This window comes from Haemaphysalis longicornis, unplaced genomic scaffold (genome assembly GCF_048455015.1).
Source record: "Haemaphysalis longicornis isolate Haplotype H1 unplaced genomic scaffold, Haemaphysalis longicornis Haplotype H1 scaffold_6, whole genome shotgun sequence".
Taxonomy (NCBI): domain Eukaryota; kingdom Metazoa; phylum Arthropoda; class Arachnida; order Ixodida; family Ixodidae; genus Haemaphysalis; species Haemaphysalis longicornis.
Genome location: NW_027526407.1, coordinates 102,942,532 through 102,966,869, shown reverse-complemented (window position 1 = coordinate 102,966,869; position 24,338 = coordinate 102,942,532). Strand labels below are relative to the sequence as shown.

Here is a 24,338-nt window from a genome sequence, read left to right as displayed (position 1 = left end):
TAACCAGGAACAATGCTAAATCGCAAATTACAAACAAACGTGTTTTGCTTCGTGCATGCTTAGCTTCATGCAATTGAACTTTACTACGACCCAGCCAAACCTCACGTTGAAGTTCGGCACCGCAGCTTTGCTGGCCATCCCACTTCACGGGGTGGAAGGGCTCTGAATTTTTACATCATACTACAGGCTCAAAAAGAGTTCGCGACTGAAAATCACTTGCATGGGGCTGGAGTGGCGCTGCTCTAAAAAGCATCCTTGCTTGATGACGTCAGCGGCTCGCTCGATGCTCAGGGCATCGTTGTTGCTATTAAGCACAGCATGCTGAAATACGAGCATGTAGTTCTAAAAAATTGAATTCGGCTTGACTCTAGAGGCTCGTACGTAATGCGCTGTGTTCGACTAACCTGCACTGTAAAATACCTCTAACTAATATGTATGACGAGAGTGTGCCCAATGTTTGTCCCGGTTGGTGTCACGCCATGTGCTGGTTGCTGGGCGCTTTTCTTCAGTCGCTCTGCATGCTCCATGGTGAGCTTGTGATCTCCTTGTGTTGAGACTCATCCTATTTGAAGATGTCATGTCGCTCACATAAACTCGTGAATAGGCAGAAATTCGTTTCAAAACAGTCTGCTGATGTGTTAACCAAGCTACTGCGAAATATAACTAATTCAGTCCTCCATGATCGTTGCTGTGCCACGTGGCGCAGTTTTTTTAATTTCGAGGATGCATGTTTAGGTAAACTCTGCATGCACACATCAATAGTTAGTAAGTGGTACACAGGAGCGGTTGAAGGCCGACGGGAAAGGCCCTTCTCTGGCAGTATACCTAGAGGGATGTGGTTGTTGATGATGATAGTGGAACACCAATATGTGTCAAAAAACAGGCATAGTCGAATTTTTGAACCGATGGTGACACCCTCGCTCAAATAAACAACTGTTTTGCGGTTCTACTGAGGACAGACGACGCCCACGCTTCAAACAAGTAATACGATAGCCGGGTGCAGCCGGGGGTGTAACAACATTCTCAAATCACTGTCCTGGATGATAGCTAAGTTTGTAAATATTTGTATAAAAATCATTTCGGCAATATCTCTCATATTGCCAGTACTCCCAGTAGAAACTTAGAGGCTGTAAATTTTTTTTCAATAGTTTCACAATCTTGAATGACCTGCGTTTCCAGGTGAGACTTCGCTATCTGACTGTTACAAGACCGGAGATACACTTAAAGCTCCGTGCCATTGAAGTTACCACGGTAAGCTCACGGCCAGACCACTTTTTCACAAAAAAGGCACCTCGAATGATGTTTCAGCGCACCACCGTTGTCTTTTACCTTTCCTTGTGTTCAGAGAACTCAAGAACAAGAATATATGCAGTGGATATACTATGATACGTCAATTAACGCTTTGGACACTTTGTACAAACTGGTAAAATACGTAGAAAAACGCAACAGTTCATACGGAAAATATGACCTTGTGTACTTTACTACTGGGTGAGATTACACTTTTGCCCAAAATTATTTTTCAATTTGGCCTTGCTAATGTAATGGCGGTTTAAGAATTGTAAGCACCACCATTTCGGCTGACTTCGCCTTGAGCTCATCAGCATAGCCACCCGGATACTCATCGGCTTCGCATAGGCGACGATAAAAACTCTTTGGAAATTTTCTCCACGATATCTCGTTCACTCCCCATTTTGTTTCACCTGAACTTCTCCGGTGCCGCTAAAAAACGGAGTCAACTTGGAAAAGAAATATCATTTAAAAACAGTGCAGAAGGTTTAAAAGACAGAAGCCAATATTAGTAGAATATTGTCATAGGTGCATTCCCTTGGCTCCTGGTGATAAACTGAACCAGTGGCCAACCCATCTCTGCGGGTATGCGCCATGTGGGATAAGCGGCAGTATAGGCTATGGAGGAAGATGAAGACGCTCGCTTATGTTGGTGTGCGTGAAGTACCTGGGACATCGCAGCTGCCTTGTCTGCCTTTGCTATCCCGTTTATTATGGTAATTACTACCTGTAAAAACATCCCCTTCGTTTCCATGAACAACATTACGCTTTTACTGAAATGGCCTGCAATATTCAGCGTTGAAACACTGGTTGAATATAGCGACCCGTGTGTTATAAAGACTTCCACTGAAATGGTCGGGATAAAGGTTTTGAAAGTGTGTGCTTCGTACATTGCCATAAATTGCGGAGTCTGTTCATCGATTGCTCAATGAGAACCGCTGCTAAAGGTAACCCAAAATGAATTACAATTACTTCTAGAGCAAAACACTAAAGCGGGCTTAGCTACACATTTTTTTGGCTATCGTCGTTCACTCTTTGATGTTCCTCCAATTGCATCGCCCATCGCTTCCAAAGGGCCTACGCTGCTGACGTAATCAGTGGCTCGCTGCCGACCTTTTTGGTGATGTGGCTGAAGCCTTTTTAGTGATTTGTGTCTCTGACCTGTCTTCAGTCCCTTAGCTTCAGGTGATCAGCAAACATCCATGTCCGTGATCACAACAGTAGACCATGTACCTTCTTAACTTTGATGCTTGGGCGAGTTGGTGTTCCATAGTCTTAATATCTACAGTGCAAACAATTACAAGGACGACAGAGAGAACGTCGTCCTCGTGTGTCGTGCTCTCCACACTTCCTTGTTTCTTGTTTGTCATCTGGATTTGAAGACCATGTAGCTTCGCATCCCCTCGTTGGCGTGAAGGGCCACAACGTTCATTCTACTCGGAGCTTGGTTGCTCTAAACTGCCCCTTTATGCAAAAAGGCGCCGTGGTTTTTTGTCAATAATATGGCCGCCGCTCTAAAGACTAAGCAAAAACACAAAAAATGGATCCCGGTTGTCGACAGTAGCAGCTAAACGTATTAAAACTGCAGCATTTCGGAATGATAACAGCGGAGGAACAAAACCTGCTGTCGTTGCTCCTTTCATCGCTGCACGTACATTGCTTGGAGTATTTGCCCCATACGTTCGGGAATTTGCCGGGGATCTGCCAGCTTCCCAAAATCATAAAAAGTATGAACTGGAATTGCAAAATGTAGCACAATGTCACGTGAGTGGAAGGAAATGAGGTGGCAGAAGTAATTTATTAAGGTTGAAGTTGTTAATATATAGAGCCAACTTTTCTTCCCTAAAGCACGATGGATACCTAAATGCCCCGATGAATTATATGCTAGGTCTCCCCAGAGGTGCTCTTAGCTTCCTCGTCCGCTAATTCTGGTTATGTTCCTCCGCTGTCACGAGGTTTCCCACGCTGCCGGCAGAAATCAGACAATCAAGGCGGGATATTCAGGAATGTGGCACCATTCTGGCGTACCTGTAAGCCGACATGACGCAGTCGAAGCGCAGTTCTTTAATAGATGGTGTAGATCGCAGTTGCAGTGCTTAACGCAATGCTGCTACAAGTTGATGAAACGAAATTATGCAACGTATCACACCATACAAACACACAAACACATGAGCTGTCAAACAGAGTGACGCAAACCCTGTAGAGTTGATAAACCTGGGTTTGAGACACTTGGGCATCTGGTAATATACTTTAGGTTTGCGCGTTTGAGCACGTGTGGTCGGCTAAACGGGCGCTCCGCTTTTTGCAGCGGGCACAATACACTCATCTGCCTAAAAATGGCAAAAAACATAAAAAAACGTATTTAAAAAAACATGCTTGCCACTTAAAACTTCAGAAGAAGAGTGCGCCTTCGACATGTCGTCATAACGAAATGTTACAGTAAAAAAGGTTTTTATCTGGCTTGGTATCTCTTGAGTGGATCTACGTAAACGAACTTGCGTTGCTGCACCATCTTGATTCTATGCAGGCATCGTCAGAAGCAACTTCACGACAAAGTTGGGCGAAATTTAATTATACTAAGGATGCTTGTAAATATTGTCGTACCAATTTCTTACTGACGCCTCGTCACTGAGTTTCAGCGTAAAAAGTTACCATATTCTGCATATTTGGCGGCCTATTATTTCCGACGTTATCGCGCCGTTCTTTCGGAAACAGTTGGTGCGTGGTGCGGGGGATCGAATCACATCCACGATAAACGCATGATGACCCAAAACAATCTTTGCCAGTGGTCAATAAGTCCTACTTATTAGAATATAATTAATAGATGGTAGAGTCGTAAGGAATGCGTCGCTTTGAGGAAAAGTGTGAGAACATTGAGTAACCGGTGGCTGGCAACAAAGCACTCAAAACAATTTACAAAGCCAACTCGGCGGCAATGGGCAAACAAATGAAGAGTGAAACTTCTTGCTGCGGGTAAAAAAAAGTTCGGTGAGTCACTGAAGACATCTCACTAGTAAAAACGCCAAAGCCCTATATTACTTTTCACGGTGTGCTCACCTGCATTAGAGCGAAGCCGTTCAAGGCCGAGGTTCCATGTATCCAGCGGGATCGGAAACTTCACTCATCATTTGCATGCAGAGTGCTGTCGCATTCGCGTGTCTGTATTTATTTACTGGCTCTGTGTCTACGTTCATGTCTGAACAGCGAGCTTCTTTGGTTCCTTTTTTTTGCGCTTTCTTGCTTTTATTAGTCTCCGCACTTGCTTTACCCAAACTATTGTCATTCTTCATTGTAACTTTCACTTTTGTTCTTGCATCGTAATGGGCAGTGCGCATACATTTCGGAAGGATGAAAGACGGTGAGGTCGAAAATGTTAAAACGTCGGGCAGTCTAAATATCTATCAATAAAATTTCTCACCTCTGACTCTCAAGAACAAACAAATCCGTCCACCTCTTGTTTGCAGATCGTTCACACAAATTAAATGTTTTCCAATAAGGGCTACTTCCAGCAGGAGCGTTTCCAAGAGTGTGTGCCTTTATTCATATTCATCTGCCGTCTCACCGTCACGGGACAACGACATCCACACAGCTAATGGCTAATGCCTTTTTGAGTATGTCATTACCTGGGTTCGTCGTAACCTTTGCCTCCAGAACTTCGTTTGCCTCGTTAAATATTCGAGTAGTAAGTGTTTCAGTAGCGTCGACTAGAGGTAATTTTGGCCAGGCATGCTCGTTTACTCTTCGAGAGTTCTTTTTGTGTTCGCTTGCGTAATCCTAGGTGAACTTCCGGTAATGACGGGATTGCAGGGCTGCTGCTGAAGGTGAGGTTTCACAGCTTACCGTAGATATAGTCACTATATCAAGAACGTGCTGGCGGGGGTGCGAATATGTCCTAAGATTACTGTGCTGATATTCGCTTTATGACTATGTGGTTGCCTTCATTTATTACGGTGAGTGAGGCGCTCTTTCACCTGCCTGTGTTAATTCCACACACAAGGTATTGGGTTAAATGTGCAACGTTACAATTACCCCCCCCCCTTAAGCTCAAATTTGCGTACTCTCATTGCAGGCGTCATAAGTATTTTCCCTTTTATTTGTTTTATTGTACGCCCTTTTCTTGCTCTACACGATTGTAAGGTTACCCCACTTGCTATGAGCTACCAGATGCTTTGTTGATTCTGTAATTAGCAGGTTCAAGTCACTCCCACAAGATAGGACGCACTTCTTAACGAAAGCTTCAGAGTTGAAGGTGAAAACGCATAACGAAGGTTTCAATTTAGGCAGATTGAAAACAATTGGGGCAGCCTGCAACGCTTCCACTTGCACCTCACTAGGCAACAGTGCAAATATATCTTCGACAGACCGATGCCGCAAAGAGATCTTGGCTGATTGGCCCCCCTCGTCACGCAGGCCCTCGTTTATAATATTATATCACTCTGGATACAGAAATCAACAGCGAAAAGCACATCTGACATCTCCATCTATATGCAGGCGTGCATAGGCCTGTCGCATTGGCATGTCTTGCCGACAAGCCATGCTCACGCAATAATATGAAGATGACACTTCAAACCCAAAATAAAAAAATTAAATCCATGCTAGAATAAAAATTAAGCCCTTACATGCTAGAGTTACGAAAACATTACAGAAGAATCTAACTCTAAAGTTACCTATATAAGAATCTTTCACGTGCAGAAATTTGATTTAGTCAACCGGTCTTGATGTCAGCACTTGTTTGACTTAGTAGCTGTGCAAACATTTCGGAATAATCACAATTTCAAGAAAGAAAAACCACGCCGTTTGGTTTCTCGCAACCGTGGTATTGCGCTTTACAATTCAGCTTTATATATTTTATAGTATTAGCTGGCTCTGGAAGGGCAATATTGGACGATGCTTGGGAAAAGGATATTCCCATTATAACCCCTAAGCGTAGACCCCATGCTATTCGCAAGCACATTTGTGGCCTTCTGTCCGGTCCTTATGGCCAATGCCGATTCTGTGATTGTATCACGGCCAGATTTCTGCTTTATACGTGCCAGAATACAAAACTTTATTTACTTCACGAGCACAGAATAGGTATTTGCACAATGACATGCATAAAACGGAAATCAAGCCGCCAGGCACAACAAACGAACCGCATCAACTTTGGGAACTATAACTACGCGACTTCCCGAAACCAATTGAGGACCATACCACACCAGATATCTTTGCTTACTTTTCTTTAGGCACAGGAAATTTACAATGGGAAACGTGACTTTACAGTGGGAAGAATAGAAACAGGTTTGCTCACAAGTTTTACACGAAAGTAAAACACAAACACTATAGTAGACTTAAAATTGGCACAAATCCACGCTTTGGCGGGGGTTCGACTGCGATGCTGTAACCAACATCCGCAACGATCCCCCATGCGACGTCACTTAAATTTACACACGTGGCTCTACAAAGAGTTAAACCAGAGACAAGTGAAATGTACTTACCCACACCCTTTATTCCTTTACAACGACATTCAAAACTGCTTTTTTCTCATTGCGATACATGACCTCAATCAGTTGCAGTACCAGTCTCTCTATTAGTGCGCAGCCCTCTGGCAGCAGTTACTGGCTTGAGAGGTGGCTGCGCCCCAAACGCGGTAGCGTCGGCGAGGAGGAGGGCGGATTGCCCGGCAATGGCATCATCTCTGGCACTGCCTCGCCGTCACTGTTGTTTTGATGCCTCGCCTGTAAAGAGCGCCGCTCCCCCCCCCCCCCCCCCCCCCCTTGCCCACCCGCCCACGAAGCCACGCTCCCCTTCCCGAGACGTTGTTCTATTCACCGCTAATCCAAACCGAACTCAATTATCATACCTTTTGCGGTTTGCACTTCCCACTATGGCTTTGAATGAGGACAGGTTTGTAGACCCGCAGGTGTGCTCGCCATAAGTACACCCTCTGACAGTCCGTTTCCTCGTGTCGGAAACGGAGTGTCAGACTCGAGTTTACTTTCGTTCCGCTTCTCATTCCGGCCCCAATTTGATCCGTGGTGATGGCAGTAGTTAGGTTCTGTAGCCAGTGGCCATTAGTAGCTTTGTATGTTTGTTTGTGAAGCCAGTAGTAGACTATTAGCTTTCTGCTGACGCGGCACCATACTTTCCTAGTCTGTTTAGAGGTATACTGTTCTGCAGTCACCAATGAAAAATATCATGAAGCACGAAACGATCCGTGCTTCAGTTACCTGCTTCAGATGCCTACAAAAGAAAAACATTTAGTTAAATGAAAACAACACCCTTTTCCTTAGGTGTTTCGGCGATTTGCGAAGACCAAAATATGTAGTTCATCAGCACTATCGTAGCATGGTATAGCTTGGCAGACTTGTTCTCTCTGCTTTATCCGCACCTTGATTTCGGGAAATACCTTTATGTTTTTGCACCTCTAATACGGAAACAAAGTCGTGCACTACAATGGTAAATGCACGGCGCTTACTAAATGCAGCACCTGGCACCATCCTTAACGCATGCACGTGTGAATATATTCAGCCAAAAGTTTTAGCTTGTTAACTCTCACTCTGGAAGTATTAAACGTACACTATTTTGGGCTATTTATTTTTCAATACTACACTTTGCGATAGAAGTTGGTTCGTTATGAATAAATTTTCGGGCTTTTACCGCAAATGTGGTAAGGCAGTCGCACAAGGTAAGTTTAACAAACTTCAAAAGACAAGTATCACACCAGTGTTCCGTGTTATTTTGTTGTGCCTACTGTAGTCACACAAACAATTAAGCGCAACACAAAATAGTCGTGCCTGCAAGGTTTTTTCCTAAGTTTGTTTCTTTAACAACACGACATCAGATACTTGGTACATTTTACTAGCGCAAAAGACGGACCACAAGAGTAAAAAATCACAGGACGAACGCTACTTCGTCCTGTGATTCTCTTACTCTTGTAGTCCGTCTTTCGCGCTAGTAAAATATATCCAGCACCGTCCATAACGGGATCAGAAACTGCAAGCCAACGTACTACACATTGGGTTGGGAATGCAGAAACTTTCACGTCTTTTTTCGCACGACATCTATGCCAGCCTGGAGCTAATTGTGGATCCCTTTGACCTTTCAATACCCTATATTTTTAAGGCGCAACCAAGAAAAGTGGCAATTCCAAGCGACGCTACAAACGTAACGCATTCGTTATAAAGTGGGTATGGTGTTGCTGTTGCCGTTGCTGCGAAAAGCAAAAACGCCCGTGTGTACGAGATTTCGGCGCACGTCAAAGAACCCCAGGTGGTCAAAAATAATCCGGAGCCCTCCACTGCGGTGCGCCTCATCGCCTGCGTTGCGTCGGTGCGTTAAACCCTACAATCAATCAAAATCAAATGTTGTCGTTGCTCACCTCTGCCTCGTCAGAAGCGAACGAAACCGACTTATAAGCAGAGCAGTAGTGGGATTACTTTGTCGCCAGGCCATACCTATATGTAAGGCACGAAGAGCGGAAAGCGAAAAGTTCATTTATTGTGCGCATTTATGATGCCAGCCTAATACATCCATATTCCTCACACTACACCAGTCCTGCTTCAAAGAATGCTGGACGTCGTGAACCATCAGGGGGAGGACGGCAACATGTTTGGAAACACAAAGCCGGAAAGAAGATAGGTAGAACTGGCATCACGCAAATAAAAACACAGGTATGTGACCGCCTAATTCTTCCTATGAATCAACAACACGACTGAGCACTACACCGCGCCAATCGTTATAAAAGACAGGTCAAGTTTAGGTGGGAACAAGCACCAACTCAGGAGTACCGCACACAGAAAAAGTAAAATGGGACTCATAGATGTAGATAGATAGAAATGTAGATAGATAGATCGATAGAAACTTTATTATTCATGGGATGGTGGGGCGAATCAGCCGCCTCGGTCCAGGCAGCCGCTGAGGGCCCTGATGACGTCGGCCGCCAGTTCCCGTTGCTGTTGGAGACTCGCCGCAACAGCCAGCCACTCTCCGGTGTAATTGTGTAGTTGGGAAGGGTTGTAGGGGCACTCCCACAGAATGTGGTCCTGGGTAGGGGGAATAAGGCAGTGGGGACAGAGTGGTACAGGGGTGTCTGGCGTGCGTTGGAACAGATGGAGCCGAGTGGGTGTGTGAGTGTATATGTTTGCGCCTGCCGAATTATTACTTACTCGCGACGAGTAAGCCCATAATGGAGAGGAGGGAACGTGCGGCGTGTGCTTAGAATATCTGCTAAGGTGGGGAGCGGAGGGGGAGGACAAGGATTTGTGTCCGAGCGTCGACAGGGGCCCGGAGGAGAGCTTTGCGGGCAAGCTGATGAGCGCGTTCGTTCCCTGCAACGCCTGCTTGACCAGGGATCCAGTACACGTGGAAAGGCCCTTTAACGTTGTTGAAGAGGGACAGTCCCCTCCTCACGGCCGCTGTAAAAAAACGACGTTATACCACCAGGCAGATATAATTCAAACACACTCACCAAAACCAAAATACACCTCATAGACGCCGATAGGGGTACAAAAGCATATTCAATGCTACTAAACAGACGCAGCCGTCCCAGCTACGCGTCCGTCCAGTCTGAAGCCGCGGGGACTAAGGGAGCGCGGTAGCGCACATTCACTTATTCCACCAGACACCTTTCCGTTAGGCCACACAAATGGCCCACACCTACTAAACGTGTAGCACAAACTTGCACGATATTTTGAATACACTGCACTCTATTTATTATTAATTATTTTCTATTTCGAACATCCCTTGTTTCGGGACGCGGTGCTGCAGCCCTATCTGTAACTAGGTTTTTTTGTGTTGTTCCGTATTAACCCCGTAAATCGGCATATTAACCCCGTAAACACACGGAAAAAGCATAGTCTATGGTCGCGTTTATGGGCTGTCCAAAGCTTGGGCTCCGATAGGGTTTTCCTGTGACGCTACTTCCGGTCCCCGTTTACTTGACGCCCAAACAATATTCATGCTGCTGAACGGGCGGGTGGCAGATAGCTCCAAAGCCAATAGCAACCCATGGAATTTCCAAACATTGGCAATCGGCCACGGCCGCTTGGGCAGTTGTTTCAGCCACTTTCAGCGGAAAGTTCTGAAATACGTGTGAGGTGCAACCGCTTGGTCTCCGACGGAGGCAGCGGGTCTGCCAGCTAAGCTCCTGCTCCAACTTCGTAGTGCTACTTCAAGCTGCGCCAATTTCGTGTTTAGATAAAGGTGATAAAAGCAAACCAAAGCTCTAAATAAAAAACAGGAAAAAGCGCCAAGTTTGAACTAGCAGCCGAAAGCAGACTGCCGCGATTTATACAGATTCACGTGTAGCACAGCGGTTTTCTCTCAAATGCGGTCAGACACGAAAACATGGCTTATCAACCAAGATCATTCTCCGCAAGGACCGCACAGAATATATCCTTTCATTTGAAGAAACACAGCAATCTCACCACCAACAAAACAAATGGATGTCCCGCTGTTAGCATATATAACAATCTTTGGAGGTTGGGTGCCGGATACAAAGCATAATGGAAACTATTTCGGGAACGTGATTTCCGCCATTAACCACCAATCAGTATGCGTTGTTCTGATGCTGAGCAACTAAAGGAGAGCTAGGCTTTCTTGAGTATTAAGGTTTGCCGCGAACCTAATGGACGACCTCAGGCCACGTGCGCCGTTCTCATGTTCTGTAGTTGCAGGAGACAAGAACATCGCTGACAACTTGGCTTAGAGGACACTTGGTTTGGAATATTCCTAAACATCACAGAACTATTTCCCTGAGCTCGGTTCATCGGAAATAGCCAATCCCGTATCAGGTCTTTGGGGTGTACTGAGGTTGTCTGCGTTGAAGGTTGCGGCAGACAGCATGCCAGAGCTGCTTGCCCGTTGCATCGTCGCGAGCCAGCTTGGGGGTCCACTCCTAAAAAGAATTGGCAACCTCTTGCGCATGTCTCGTCATAAAGGGATGGCTTTTGCGTAGCGACCTACGTATTATGCGACTAAAAAATCCAGCCGTACGGTGCTCGTAACGTAGTAAGCGAGCATAGGACGTTCAGACTGATATCTTCGGAACAATGTGATTGTGCGATATCCAGATGGAAAACCCCGGCATGCCTTTCCCGTGGCATTTTCGGCCACTCACAGAAAAGGCAGCTCCATACGGAGGGCGCCACATCGAGTGCGCAGCGGATTAATGATATTCCCCTTTAAGGAACGAAGTTTGGCTAGTCGGATATTGTATGGATTGTACGAGCAAGTGTCATGTGTGCATCTTTCCAGTGCTGGTGTTGTTTTGTCTATTACGGGGCATTCGTCCATTTGATATTGTTTGTATAGGTGATGCGCCAAGGTGCCAAGAGCACAAGTTGCAGTGGTACGTTAAAATATTTCGTAGTAGGCGGTAATAAAAAACGTTACTTGCCGGGCCTCAGTTCATGACAAGGATAGACCTCTTCGGCATGAACGCCGCTGAGTTACGCTTGAAAGCCTTTGTTATGGCGGCGTCTACATTTGCGACGTAATCAATCGTTATGCACCTGTCCGGGTTCCGCGCTAGCCTGTGTAGCTAGGTAGACCTCTACCATGATGCGGAAGAAGTGTCGTCTCCATAGATTCAGAAGCGGCAATCTGCGATTGCGCGCTGTAAGCCGTCGCCACTTAAACGTTTCCTGCTGCATGAGTAAACTGCCATAACATTTAGTTTCTGCAGGCACAAGCCCTTCCCAGGAGTGGTGATAAGGAGTAGGCCTTCTCCCTGGCTTAATTGCTCCCTCAAATAGGGCGCTATCTATTGTCCAGCGGTTGAGCGGCTCTGCCACTCGGGGAAATGTTTTGATGAAGTAGTGACACTGTACACACAGCCCAAAGTCTTATAGCATGTCTTTTTTCTCCTTGAGTACCGATAGATATATTTATGGGTGTCGTTTTCTAGTAAGAGATCATGCAGAACTACTTTGATTTGGAAGACGTTAACGAAAAATTCAGTTCTTCGCCAACGAAGATAAAATTTTCGGCCTTGAATGCTGAGGTTACATCAAATACTGGCTGCTAGCTATATGAGATGTTAATAAAACAACGCTCGCTTAGTAGATTCGTTCGTAAAGACCCTGTGCAAGATGAGTGACGTCCTCTTTGGAAAGGGCACAGAAATGAGGGCGCACAGCTGAACATCCTAGAAGCTTCGGCCGACTTAGACAGGGTTGCCAAGGTTGACGCGCTTGTTGTGGTGCCTCATGCCGGCTAGCACCTCGTTCGTAATATGTTGGAGCGTTTCTGGGGGCTTCCCGAGCCGAAAGAACATGACCGGCTGCACCGGTACTTACACTGGTACAGTATATCCACCGTTACAAACAGTCTTCTCACAACAATTCTTGTCTCCTTTAGTTAGCTTGCATCGTTTTTCATCCATTCAATCAGTTCTCAGTACAGGTTTTCAAAGTTGCATTCAATTTTTGTGCATGATCAGTCTAACTTCGTGTCCAATGACAGCGAACACAGAACTGTTAATGTCCGGCATTGTGTCTTCATCAATACAACTGGGCAGCCTAGGGGCTGTTGGATGACTGTATTGTCGCCATCAAGAAAATGTGGAACCTAATTTCGGTATAAATTCATTCGTTTAAATACACGCTGTAAAATAACGGTCGTGGAGGCAGGTCTTCTTTGATAATTTCTTGCTTGGAGATGGTGTTGGTTGTCATTAAGAAGTCAACGAAAACAATTTACTAAGAACACTTACCAATTTGGTTTTCTTTAGATAGAACTCAATTTAGGGTAAAATGGTGGAGGATTGCAAGCACTGTATTATTTGTAATTAAATGGCACGCAATGATAGCGCTCTGAATCCTGACACTCATCCATAAAATATTTCACCAAATTACTACGCTGAGGTCGCTCTCAGTTAAATATTGGTGCCCAAAACAGCAGCGAAAGATGAATCTGATTATATGCCTCTGACGAGGCAGCAGTATGACTCTGTCATAAAGCTCGCATACATTATTTCAGTTTGCTTAGGCCCCTCGGCGTAATAGCTAAAACATGTTCACTTTCTGCAGATGGCTTGTTTGGTCAATGACCTTCAAAAAGCGCATTTCTGAATTACGCTTAGGTAGAAGCTCAGTAGTGTAAGCAAATGAGAAGATTACGTGGTGCTGCTTGCGATGACGCGCGCTATATTTGCTATGGTTTCGAGACGGCCTCATATTGTGCATATGTGTGGGCGGTCTAATTGCCTACCTTTTTCCAACTTCGGTACCCATGATAAATATTCTGCTCCGGTGTCTATTGCCAGAGATATTTGAAGGTTCTGTGTCGACTTCTGTCAACCTGTGTTAGTTTAGAACAGGAAATTTTCAAGGTACGTTATTCACCACAGCGGGTGCGCCAACCTGAGCACACATGGGAGAGATTTTAAGTATCTAAAATGCAGCGCAAGGGTGGTAATTGCCTCTGCAGGACGTTTCTATCACTGACCACAAAGGAGCTGGCCTTTTTTGGCAAAGTAATTGTACACTGCGCACGTTGGTTGTGTTATTTCCTTGGCGTATCTGTTGAAATATATTTGTCTCGAGAGGAGTAACAGGAGGAAAAACATTTATTGCTCCCGTTGAATGGGAAAAAAAGGAGCGCGGGATGCTTGTCGGTCATCCATGGTGGGTGGCGTCCCTTGTCCGTGATGCCATGGCCAGCTGCAGCTCGAATGGCCCTGGTCACCAGGCCACGCTGGTTTTCCAGGACATCGCAACTCAGCAGGTCCTCCCACTTGTACCGAGAATAAAATGAAAATTGATAAGAAATAGCCCCTGCTCTCGTCTGTCACGTGCTTTGTCTACAGTCTTCAGTGCTTAGCGGTTGTTTACCATCGAATACACGGACGCTATATCTCAGAATTTATTACGCATTCTTCGTGAATGGTGTGCGTCTGTACGTCCCATCTGGGCAGGTCGGCGCTCATTTTAGGCGGCTATAGGCTTCTGCTCCATAGTGGCTATTTTGGAGATTTTAGAGCCTAGCAGCATTCGGCAGGTTCTCAGACGCCCTCTTTACGTCAAAGAAGAAGATTCTGTTTGTGGTGCAGAAGTTGTCAATGACTTTTTTAAAGGAGCCTCACTACGGGTGCTAGGCCTCGTTGTTGGGAAAATGGCAGGTTGTTCGTTTGTTTCTGGGAGTCAGAGCCATGCAAAAGGGCGTGGCCCTTATTGGCAGCGCGTCAAGATTTAAGTGAAGCCTACGCCAGTAGACCCGTGATGAAGCAACGTATGTGTCACGTCGTTACTTTGGTGTATGACTCTGGAGTTCTACGATTCATGTTAACATGCCCGCCTGAAGATCTTCTCTGACAATGACTTCAGTTTTCTAGAACTTCCAGTAAACTAGGCCTTTTATCGTGACAAACTTCCTTAAGAAAAACGGGTACTTAGGAAAGATACGTCTAAAATGTATATTTTCAAGTTCAATTGAGCATGTTACAATTAACTGCGCGCGGAAGACCAGATAATTTGTGAATAATACTTTACAATTTTGTCACGTTTTGGTAAAAGTAATAGAGGAAACAAGACAAAATCATACATGAAATTACCCCGTGAGCGAGTGCCCATTTTAAAGCGTGGTATTAAGGTCAGAGCAAGATGAACAACGATCTCTTTCTTTCTCGCAGCCTGGACATGGTGGCTGTTGAAGGATCCCGGCATGAAAGCTCTCTTCAAGGTAAAACTAGAAAATTACACCAAATTCATCTGATGGCTAAAAAAAGCACTGTTGCAGATGCCTTTAGGATGTTCTTGAGCAAACGCACATTCATTCCTGACTAACGATTCCTATAATTACATGCTAATATTTCTTTCAGAGGTTTTGTATGTCCACGTGAAATATGAAAATCAAACCACACAATTTGAAGTCAATTGCGAAAGGAGAGGTTGCCTACAAAGTTAAAAAGGCGGTTTCAGCGGTGTCTGTTGAGAGAAACAGCTCCTAAGCATTTGTGGGAACGCCTTGTTGCTGTGTTCATACTTTTAAGCATTCAAAAAGCATCCACCGTTAGGCAACATCTGCGTGTAGGCAGAGCCACTCAGAAAGCTCAGGCTGCGATCGCGAATGTGGGCGGGAGCTACACATCATTAGACTTTCGTGGCGCCGACGTCCTCTGCGGTGCAGTAGTCACTGTAGAGGGGGTGGGGGCACTCGCCGCAGCACTAAAATTCTTAGTAATACTGTGGAACTGGTTCGTATTGATAGCCAACTAATTAGCATGCAAACTAAAAATACTACCTGCACCAATGAATTCGCAAAGCCGAAAGCACTAAAGAAGACCAAGTGTAAAATCTCAAGCTCTTTTGCTGCGCAAAATTCGAATTTGAACTGAATGCCCTTTAACAGGGTATTATTTCTTCAGCAGTGAAATAATTGCGGGTGGTTTGAGGTTTTTTGGTTTTCTTCCGCTGGACATACTAGTCTTCCTTCTGCGACTGATTCACTATGGTAAAAAAACACGTAAATCACCCGTAAAATTCATAATTTCACAAACACTACTTCAAACAATTTAGTGTTAACTACGCCTTGAGCATTCTAGTAGAAAGAATGAGGACCCGCATTTCCCACTTAGCCTTGGCAAACAAAACGAACAAAAATACAACAAAGAATTTTGGTTAAGAACTGACCTTACTTCATATCTTGTGTTCGGAGTGTGCATCCTAAGTAACATACCCCATTTGGGCATCGTATCACTACGCGCAAGTAACAGTGATGATCATGAGGGTTGTGTTCATTAAGCTGTGTTCATAATGTCCGTAAACGTAGGACATCTTAAATTGTGGCAACGTTTAAAAGTGTTTCTCAAAGATTTGTTTCGTCCAGCAATTTCATTTATCTTACCTATGTATACAGCCAGTAGACACTCAATTTTTGCTGTTCGGAATGCGGAACAATACAAACGCATGGAGTGTCGTGCTTGTTTTGCATGAAATAAACTGTTTAGAAATATTGCGTTCGGTTGGCCAATGCTTTTTACGAGCATGTGTTCTTGTATTTAAGAATGAGGAAAATAGGCCTGTCTCTAATTTAAAACAATACATACTTAGTAAAGGCGACAAATTAAACCGTCTCAACTCGGATAATAAGTTGAACGATTGATATCTTTGTCCTTAGTGTACAAAGACAAACGTCAATGAAGTAGTTGAAATCACTTTGAATACGTCTCTCAGTGATTATAGCGTGGGCAACATTTAATAACTCGCGTGCGAATTAGATTTTGAAAAGACATTTATTGTCACGTATATTCCGCGAATAGTATAGAGTGCCTGCTTATGTAGAGTTTAGTAATGTGCAATCATTTAGGTCAGTATCAAAGCCATAGGCACTCGACCTCTGCGCCCATGCATTTGGTTGCTTGCAATTGCGCCCGGTTCACAGATTTTTGCGGCGTTCATTAATGTGAGTCTTATTCTAAGTATTCCGGATTTGCTTTTGGATGTTCATGTTTCTCACGGTTATCTGCGCGTTGATTTAATGAAATATCGTGTAGAATATCTAATTGCATTCTTAAGGCAAGGACGATTAAAATAGGTATTTTTTCTACCATGCGATCTTAGTCAAAGTTCAATAACGAAACTGCTTCTATGTTTCTCAATGGCTTGGTTGGATGGAAGGCGGCTCATAACACGATGGGTCCACATTCGACACCTCGCGCGGGCCGATGTTTTTGTTTTCTTGAGGCGGTCCATGTACTATGGTCGTAAATTTCAATACGAACAACGGAGCGCGTAGCTTTCAGTACATGCCGCGCATCCTGGCGACAAGCTGCGTATCCGCAGTGCAAAAACGTTACCAGAGTTTGTGTCCAAAGTTGATGCGGAAACACCATCGTTCGGCGTGTGAGTGTTTTGCTTTGTTTTCCCAACGCGTTCGGCAGCCGCTCACACAAGAATTATCTAAGTTTGTTGCTGCGAAGAGTGAAAACGGCGCACACAGCTATGTTCCTTTATTTTGTATTTCGTGCTCAGCGCCCATTGGACAATGGAAATGCGAAGGTCTTTCCATATCATGGTTGGTCACGAACTCTCGTAATTCGTTCGCACTGCGCAAACGCGGCCCTTCGCCAGGATGCGTGGCATGTTCTGCAAACCACGTGGTGTGTTGTTCCTATTTCAATTCATCACGATAATACCCATGGAGCAAGAATATATTCTTGCTTCGCGAGAGTACCTTCGCTTTTACCTATAGTATATCTGTGAAACCCATTGTGTAAAGTTCGCCTTCCTACAGTACGATCACTGTCAGTGAGTCACGAAAGCTTTGCTTGAAGATGTTGTCTTTAGCGTTCCGCTTTGTTCGTGTTTATTGGTGTTCTTTATTTTCTCTATGAACAGCACTTATTTATTTCCTTGTTGTTGCTTGTGGGTTGTATTACTTGCTGTTTAGAATAATTGATTTCATCTCTTTTGTGCCTATTTCTATTGTTCACTTCTTAAGTAAAGCTGCCGGCATAGTGTAAATATATAAATAAAACAAGCGTGCGTGAAAATACCCACAGCTTTCATAAATTTCATTTGTTGAGATTTGGAGCTCTTACGGAAAATTACTGATGCCTAGGGTTCCATGCATTTTTACTCTGCACAAGAAAAAGTCCTGAAGATCAATGCATCATTGATTCAAGGGTGTCGCTTAGCCCAAAATTTTTGCGTCGTTTTGTTTTGTTTTTATTTGGCCCGCTTTCTTTTGTTTTCTTGAGTTTATCTCAGCTCAAGAACTTTCTCAATGATATACCGCTTTACGACCGGTGTCGTCCATGGTGACTCTTAAAGCCCCATCTTTTTCGCAGTTTCTGTCACCAAGTGGTTAGTTTTTCTTTTCTATTTACTTTCTTCCTGTGGCGGTCAAACATCAGACGTGTCTGAGGCGGGCAAACATCAGACGTGTCTGTTTCCTCGTTTTCTTAAAGCGGTAGCAAATATCCATGCGAATGTATAAAAAATCAGTAAGACAAGACAATTAATATTCACAGGCACCTTTCGGCAGGGTGACCACCAATGTGGGAAATAAATCATTTCGTGCATTTGTTCAAAAATCTCTGGGGCTACATATATGCTGGGTATTCTCTTTCAAAACGTAGAGACGTCAGTTATAATAACAGATTTTATCTTACGTTTGATAGCGCAAGAGTTTTGGAGTGTATTAGTATTAACGTACCTCAGTTACGCAATTTTTCTACTTGTTATTCTCGACTCCAATTACTTCAAGTTTTCTGCTGTTGACGGGGGAATATTGTCAGCAGAATTCGATAACGAACCACAGTTAATATATATTACTGGGTTTCTAAATTTTTGCACTGCATGCTGGTGAGACGTTTCTTGAAAAGAACAACCAAAGAATGTAGACTACCAGATTTGTTCGACATGTATTTTACCTTCCGAATGTAAACGCTGGAACACTGGGCATTCATAAATGCATAAAACAAAAACGTTACCTAGCTGAAGTTCATCAGCACTTTTTTTTGTTTTCAGGGTTTGCTTTTGTTGGATCCGTGTGTACTCATAACCGAGTAGGCCTAGGGGAAGATAAACCAATGTCATACATCGGAATTCGTATTATGGCGCACGAAATGGGACACACGTAAGTCTTATACTAATCATTTCTTTACTCATCAGCATATAGCGACACCGACCTCATTTTGCTCACAAAGAGGAATGGAATGAGTAAAAGGTCACGGCTGCATTTTTTGCTTTAGAATCATTATTGGCATGAACTTGAAGTGCTCCATTGGGATTTTAAAGGACGTTACAGTGTGACGATAAAAGCCAGCTCTGGTCGTCCTTCTTATGAACGACATCACTAATAAAATTTTTATACCTTGCATGGGTTAAAAACCATTAAAACACATAGTTCAAAAAGTATCAAGAAAGCTCATTGGCTTAACACCAAAACGACGAAATGGCACCGCATATTGTAATTAATAGTAGGCCTCAAACAAAAAAGTAGTTCATTGAAATGTGTTCGGCACGAATAAATCTTAATTTATAAGACTACTAGCACCGATGAAGTCTATCGCAATCGGTAGGTATTTGTTTCGGGTTTTTACACTTGCGTAGCCTGTTCTGTGTTTGTGAGCTATTTAGCGAAATATGTTTCGCCGAATACCTAGGAATGCAATTTATTAGATGCTCAAGGCATGATGTTTTTCTAAAAACTAAAATTTCAAAAACAATATATTTACTCACACATTTCTAAAGGAGCCGAAATGCTTTTATCAGTTTTCATCACTTGGCGAAAACCTCTGCTTAGTGCAATCAAGTTTACGCGTCGATTTCCCTTGCATCGGTGTCATGATGTTTGTTACAAACACAATAATTTAAAAAACAGAATGGCCCTTGATCGCTAATTTTGACTGTGATGTTTACCGATTGTGTTGATAAAAGCATTACTGAAGAAATCCTTCATTTCACCTTTAAAGCTTCACTGCAAACATATTAAATTGTATATTTCCTTATAATTGTTTATTACACGAAAACGTTGAATTTATTGGTTACATGTTTGAAAACAAAAAGCGTATGCGTAATGTCAAAGTTTTACTGTATGTGAATTTGAACCTCCCAAAAACCTAAACAACTACAAATCCTCTTTTCCAGCCTTGGATGCTCTCATGATGGCTCAGCAATAGACGGAACAATAAAAGGGTACCATGCTAACTCGAACAGTTGCCCTTGGACAGATGGCTACCTGATGAGCTACATTGAAGAGGACCACAGGAGCATGAAATTCTCTACATGCTGTGAATATTCAATGTCTCTGGTGGCTTGGTATGTACTTGTGGTCGTTTATTGCCACAGCAGTCCGAAATTTGGTGTAAATATTATCAGAAGCAGAGTATTTGGTGACATATGCACATTTTATAGAATGTCCGAACACATGTCACGTATTAAGATTATATATTACGCGGGTGGTAAGAGGTAAGGAGAATTTAAGAAGACACTTATCCAAGGAGTGATGTTTAGGACACTTAGAAAAGCCTGGAGGGAATAACCTTGAAAAAAAACACGTTTCTTGGAACTGTAATCATGACAGCCATCAACATAAATTTCCGTTTTAATTACACAGATCTTTCAGTGCAGATTGGTGTTTGTTACGTCTGTAGGAAAGGTTATCCTGTTCACAAATATTTGCCAGCCACTTCACCTTGCCAGGCTGCATCAAACAACGACTGTCTGATGACAGGGCTGTCTGTCACGGGCGCTAACTTCAGCGTCTGCTGAGCTTTGGTTCGAGCGCACGCGCCCGCTTGAGTCCCATGACTACGCTGGGCAGGCGACGGACGCAACAGAAGCTCGGCAGATCCTTTGCCAAATTGGTTAGTCACACCCCTTTATATCGCAAGCAATCATTCTAGCACGCACCTCGGTGCGGGCTGCCTCAATGTATCGAGCCTTTTAATCAGCAACATGACGCTCCATTGGTTCGTCCTTCGTGTGCGCCCGAATGACCCTGTGCTAGCTTTTCTCCTATATTTTACGATTTCTTCCACAAACTTGATTCGGCTGTTGGTTAATTCTAATTTTAATTCCCACACATATCAGTCACCTATTTTAATTTTGCCTTTTCACTTTGCTCTCCGGGTTCTAGATCAGCTACAGCAACGGCAGAACGTCCGTGTATCGTAGTTATGTTGTCATTTAGTATGTGAAGGCAACCTTCGTCTTTTATTAAGACAGCAGAATTGTTCTGAAATGTGACCGAAGCGCGGTGCGCCAACAATTTTTTTCAACAAAACCTTGGATTCCTTCGGTTACCACTTTTTTTTCTTTTTTCCTCTTACACCAACCTTAGTTATCAGCTTCGATGTTGCTGTTCTGCAGAAAAAGCTATTGTAGCCTAAACATTTCCCCCTTTGAGCCCTTACTTTTTTATTTGCAGCAAGACAGCGTTTTCTGTTCTCCTAGATTTTAATATCCCTTAAGCCCACAAACAAAAACTTGAGCTTGAAGCAAAAGTATTAAAGAATTATAATGAGGCAGGGGTCTCGCTCCCTGCGCCCGTGCCTTCTTCTTCCAACTCCTCAGCAGGCGCTTGGCCTTGCACTTCGTCTTTCTCGCGTAGAATACGGCGTCAGTCCCCTTCGCGGGTATGTTCCATCACATTACCCCCCGCTTAAGAAAGTTGTTCGGGGAACAACTATTCTACAGTCCAAAGCAGAGTCCCAAAAAGTCCAACACGTACCCACACACAGACAAAAACACGCACAGTCCCCTCGAAGAAATTGGGTTGAAGCAAACATGGGGATCGCTAAGGCAGGTCAAAAGTAAGTAATCAAATGCGACTCAAGTAATCAGCTCCTACATTGTCACTGCCTTTGATATAATCAACAGAGAAGGAATATTCTTGCAAGGCTAAGCTCCAGCGCAAAACTGTGTTGTTTACATGCTTTGCTGATTGCAAATATTGCAAGGGTTGGTGATCACATTGTATCTCAAATGGTTTGCCGTACAGGTAAATGTGGAATTTGTGTACAGCCCAAATGAGAGCTAGACACTCCCGTTCAATGGTGGAGTAGCGGGTCTCTCGTGGCAAAAGGTTACGGCTTGCATAGCCGACAGGGTGTAAAATGTTGTCGCTACCACGTTGCAGAAGAACGGCGCCAAGACTGGTGTTTGAGGCGTCTGTCCTTAACACGAACGGTTGATCCAGGTCGGGTGCTTGGAGAATCGGGGCCGACGAAAGTTTCTCCTTGAGGGTGGTAAACGCAGCTTCCTGAGAGTCGCCCCAAGCAACAGTGTTTCGATGTCCTTTCTTCGTCAGGTCGGTTAGGGGTTTGGTGAGGGTCGCGTAATTCGGAATGAACTTTCGATAATAACCTGTCAAGCCGAGGAAGGACCGAACAGCTTTTTTGGTCGTCGGTCGTTTGGACTCTAAAATTTTGTCCAAAGTCTTCAGTAGTGGTCGGACCTTGGAGTCCCCGATGCGATGTCCCAGGAATGCTATGTCGCTTTCTCTGATCTCGCACTTGCTGGGTTTAATAGTAAGGTTGGCTTGCTGGATCCGTTGGAAAACTTGACGTAGGGTGTTGAGATGTTCCTGCCATGTGTCCGCGGCTACGATAACGTCGTCGAAGTAATGATGGACGTTAGGCAAACCTCCAAGTACAGCTCGCATGAGACGTGCAAAGACGGCAGGGGCTGTCTTGATACCAAAAGGCATGTAGCGGAAATGGTAGAGTCCTGAAAGGCTCGAAAACGCAGTCTTCTCCCGGCTTTCTGGATCCATCGGGACTTGCCAGTAGCAATTTGTAAACTCAAACTTTGAGAAATATTTCTTTTTGCCCGCAAGGGCGAGTACTACGTCAATACGTGGAATCAGTTCACAGTCCGGAAGCAAAAGCTTGTTTAGCTCCCGAAAATCTATGCAAAGCCTGATGGTGCCGTCAGGTTTCTTAACCACCACAATCGGGGCATGGTATGGCGACTTTGATTTCTCTATAATACCCATGCTTAACATCTCTTGCACCTCTTTCTCAATTGTCTCAAGCAGAGCTAGAGGAATCGGGTATTGCGGTACATGTACCGGCTTGTCGGAAGTTAATGTTAGCGAACAGTTAACTAGATCAGTCTTCCCGGGCAAATCCGAAAATATTTCCCCGAACTGTTGGAATAAGGTGCGGACCTCTCTAAGCTGTTCATCGTCAAGATTGGCCGACAACTTGATGTCTGCGGCCGACTGAGTTCGAACGAAAGGTAGCATGGGTAAAACCTCCATCGATTCGTTATCCATTGGCTCGTCTGATGGAGAAACGGCGTCGTCTACCGCTGCGACCGCAGATGCTTGGAGTGGAGTCGGTGGGTCTCGTTCGTCGTAACGTTTTAACATGTTAATGTGGAAAACTTTGCACTTTTCCCCAAGGTTGATGACGTAATCAACCTCGTTTTTCTTCTCTGCAACCTCGAACGGGCCTTTCCATTGCATAACCAGTTTGTTAGAGTCGGTAGGAAGCAAAATAAGGACTTTATCTCCTATAGACAGCTTTCTCGGGCGACTCTTCCGGTCGTAGTACCTCTTCTGCTTCGAGTGGCTTTTCTCAAGCTCCGCATGCGCCAGTTCACACGTTGCCTCGAGTCGCTCTCGAAGGTCGACGAGGTAGCTGTATGTAGACCTAACCTCACTCTCGATGCTGTCATTCGTCCACAGCTCCTTGAGCACGGTCAAGGGTCCTCGGATGTGACGGCCGTAAATCAGGTCGAATGGCGAAAAGCCTAGACTTGCTTGAGGAACTTCCCTGTAGGCGAAGAGAAGTGGTGCAAGGTATCGGTCCCAGGACTTCGGCTTCTCCTGACACATCTTCTCTAACATGCATTTGAGGGTGCCATTCAACTTCTCTACGAGTCCGTTCGCCATAGCGTGGTACGGGGTAGTTCGGAAAAGTGGAACCGATAGCAGTCGGCCTACCTCCTTCATAAGCTGTGAGGTAAAGCTCGCCACTTTTTGTAATGAAATGGGCCGGATCACACGAAACGGGGGGAACGCTCTTAGTGCGGATGAGGAAATAACATTGTATTTACAGACTGGACAGCACAGAGGGTTGAAGCAATGACAAAGGGAATTCACTAAGCGTTATGGGGAAAACTCAGATAATAAAACAGCCCACGCGGCCCGCCCCAGCGCCCGCAACTACAAAGTCCGCGCACCGTCCCCGCGTAAACGTCCCGGGGCAGGAAACGCTCACATCGGCTGTATGGGACGCGGGTGCCGACGTCGCCCTCGTAGCGGTGTCCGCGTCGTTGAGGTTGGCTGCCCAGGTTCCGTAGCCAGAAGACTTTCCGCCGGGTCCGCTGACGGCCTTGCTCCCGCCTCGAGCCTGGTCACGCGCTGTTCGGAACGCCGGAGCCCGGTCGACGGTGGCCCGTGCTGGCGACGATGTTCCGGGCCTTGGCGGCGACGCCCAGAACCGTAGCGGAGACTGGCGATGGCCTTGCCTCACTGTGGCACGTAGACCAGACTTCTCGCCCTGAGGTCGCACAGAGCCGTGCACCGTTCAGTCCGCCTCGTTCCCTGGCTGGGGTCTCGCTCCCTGCGCCCGTGCCTCCTTCACCTCTTCTTCTTCCAACTCCTCAGCAGGCGCT

At 44.9% G+C, this 24,338-nt stretch overlaps 1 protein-coding gene across 1 annotated transcript in view; it reads left to right on the top strand.

The window, feature by feature from the left end:
* Positions 1-24,338, top strand: part of LOC144141830 (metalloproteinase-like) — a 105,416-nt gene that overhangs the window by 36,017 nt on the left and 45,061 nt on the right. The window contains exons 7-11 of the mRNA XM_077673317.1: positions 1,180-1,251; positions 1,346-1,488; positions 14,897-14,946; positions 18,738-18,846; positions 19,860-20,030. Of these exons, the coding sequence (XP_077529443.1) occupies positions 1,180-1,251; positions 1,346-1,488; positions 14,897-14,946; positions 18,738-18,846; positions 19,860-20,030 (545 nt within the window). The remainder of the gene's footprint in view (positions 1-1,179; positions 1,252-1,345; positions 1,489-14,896; positions 14,947-18,737; positions 18,847-19,859; positions 20,031-24,338) is intronic.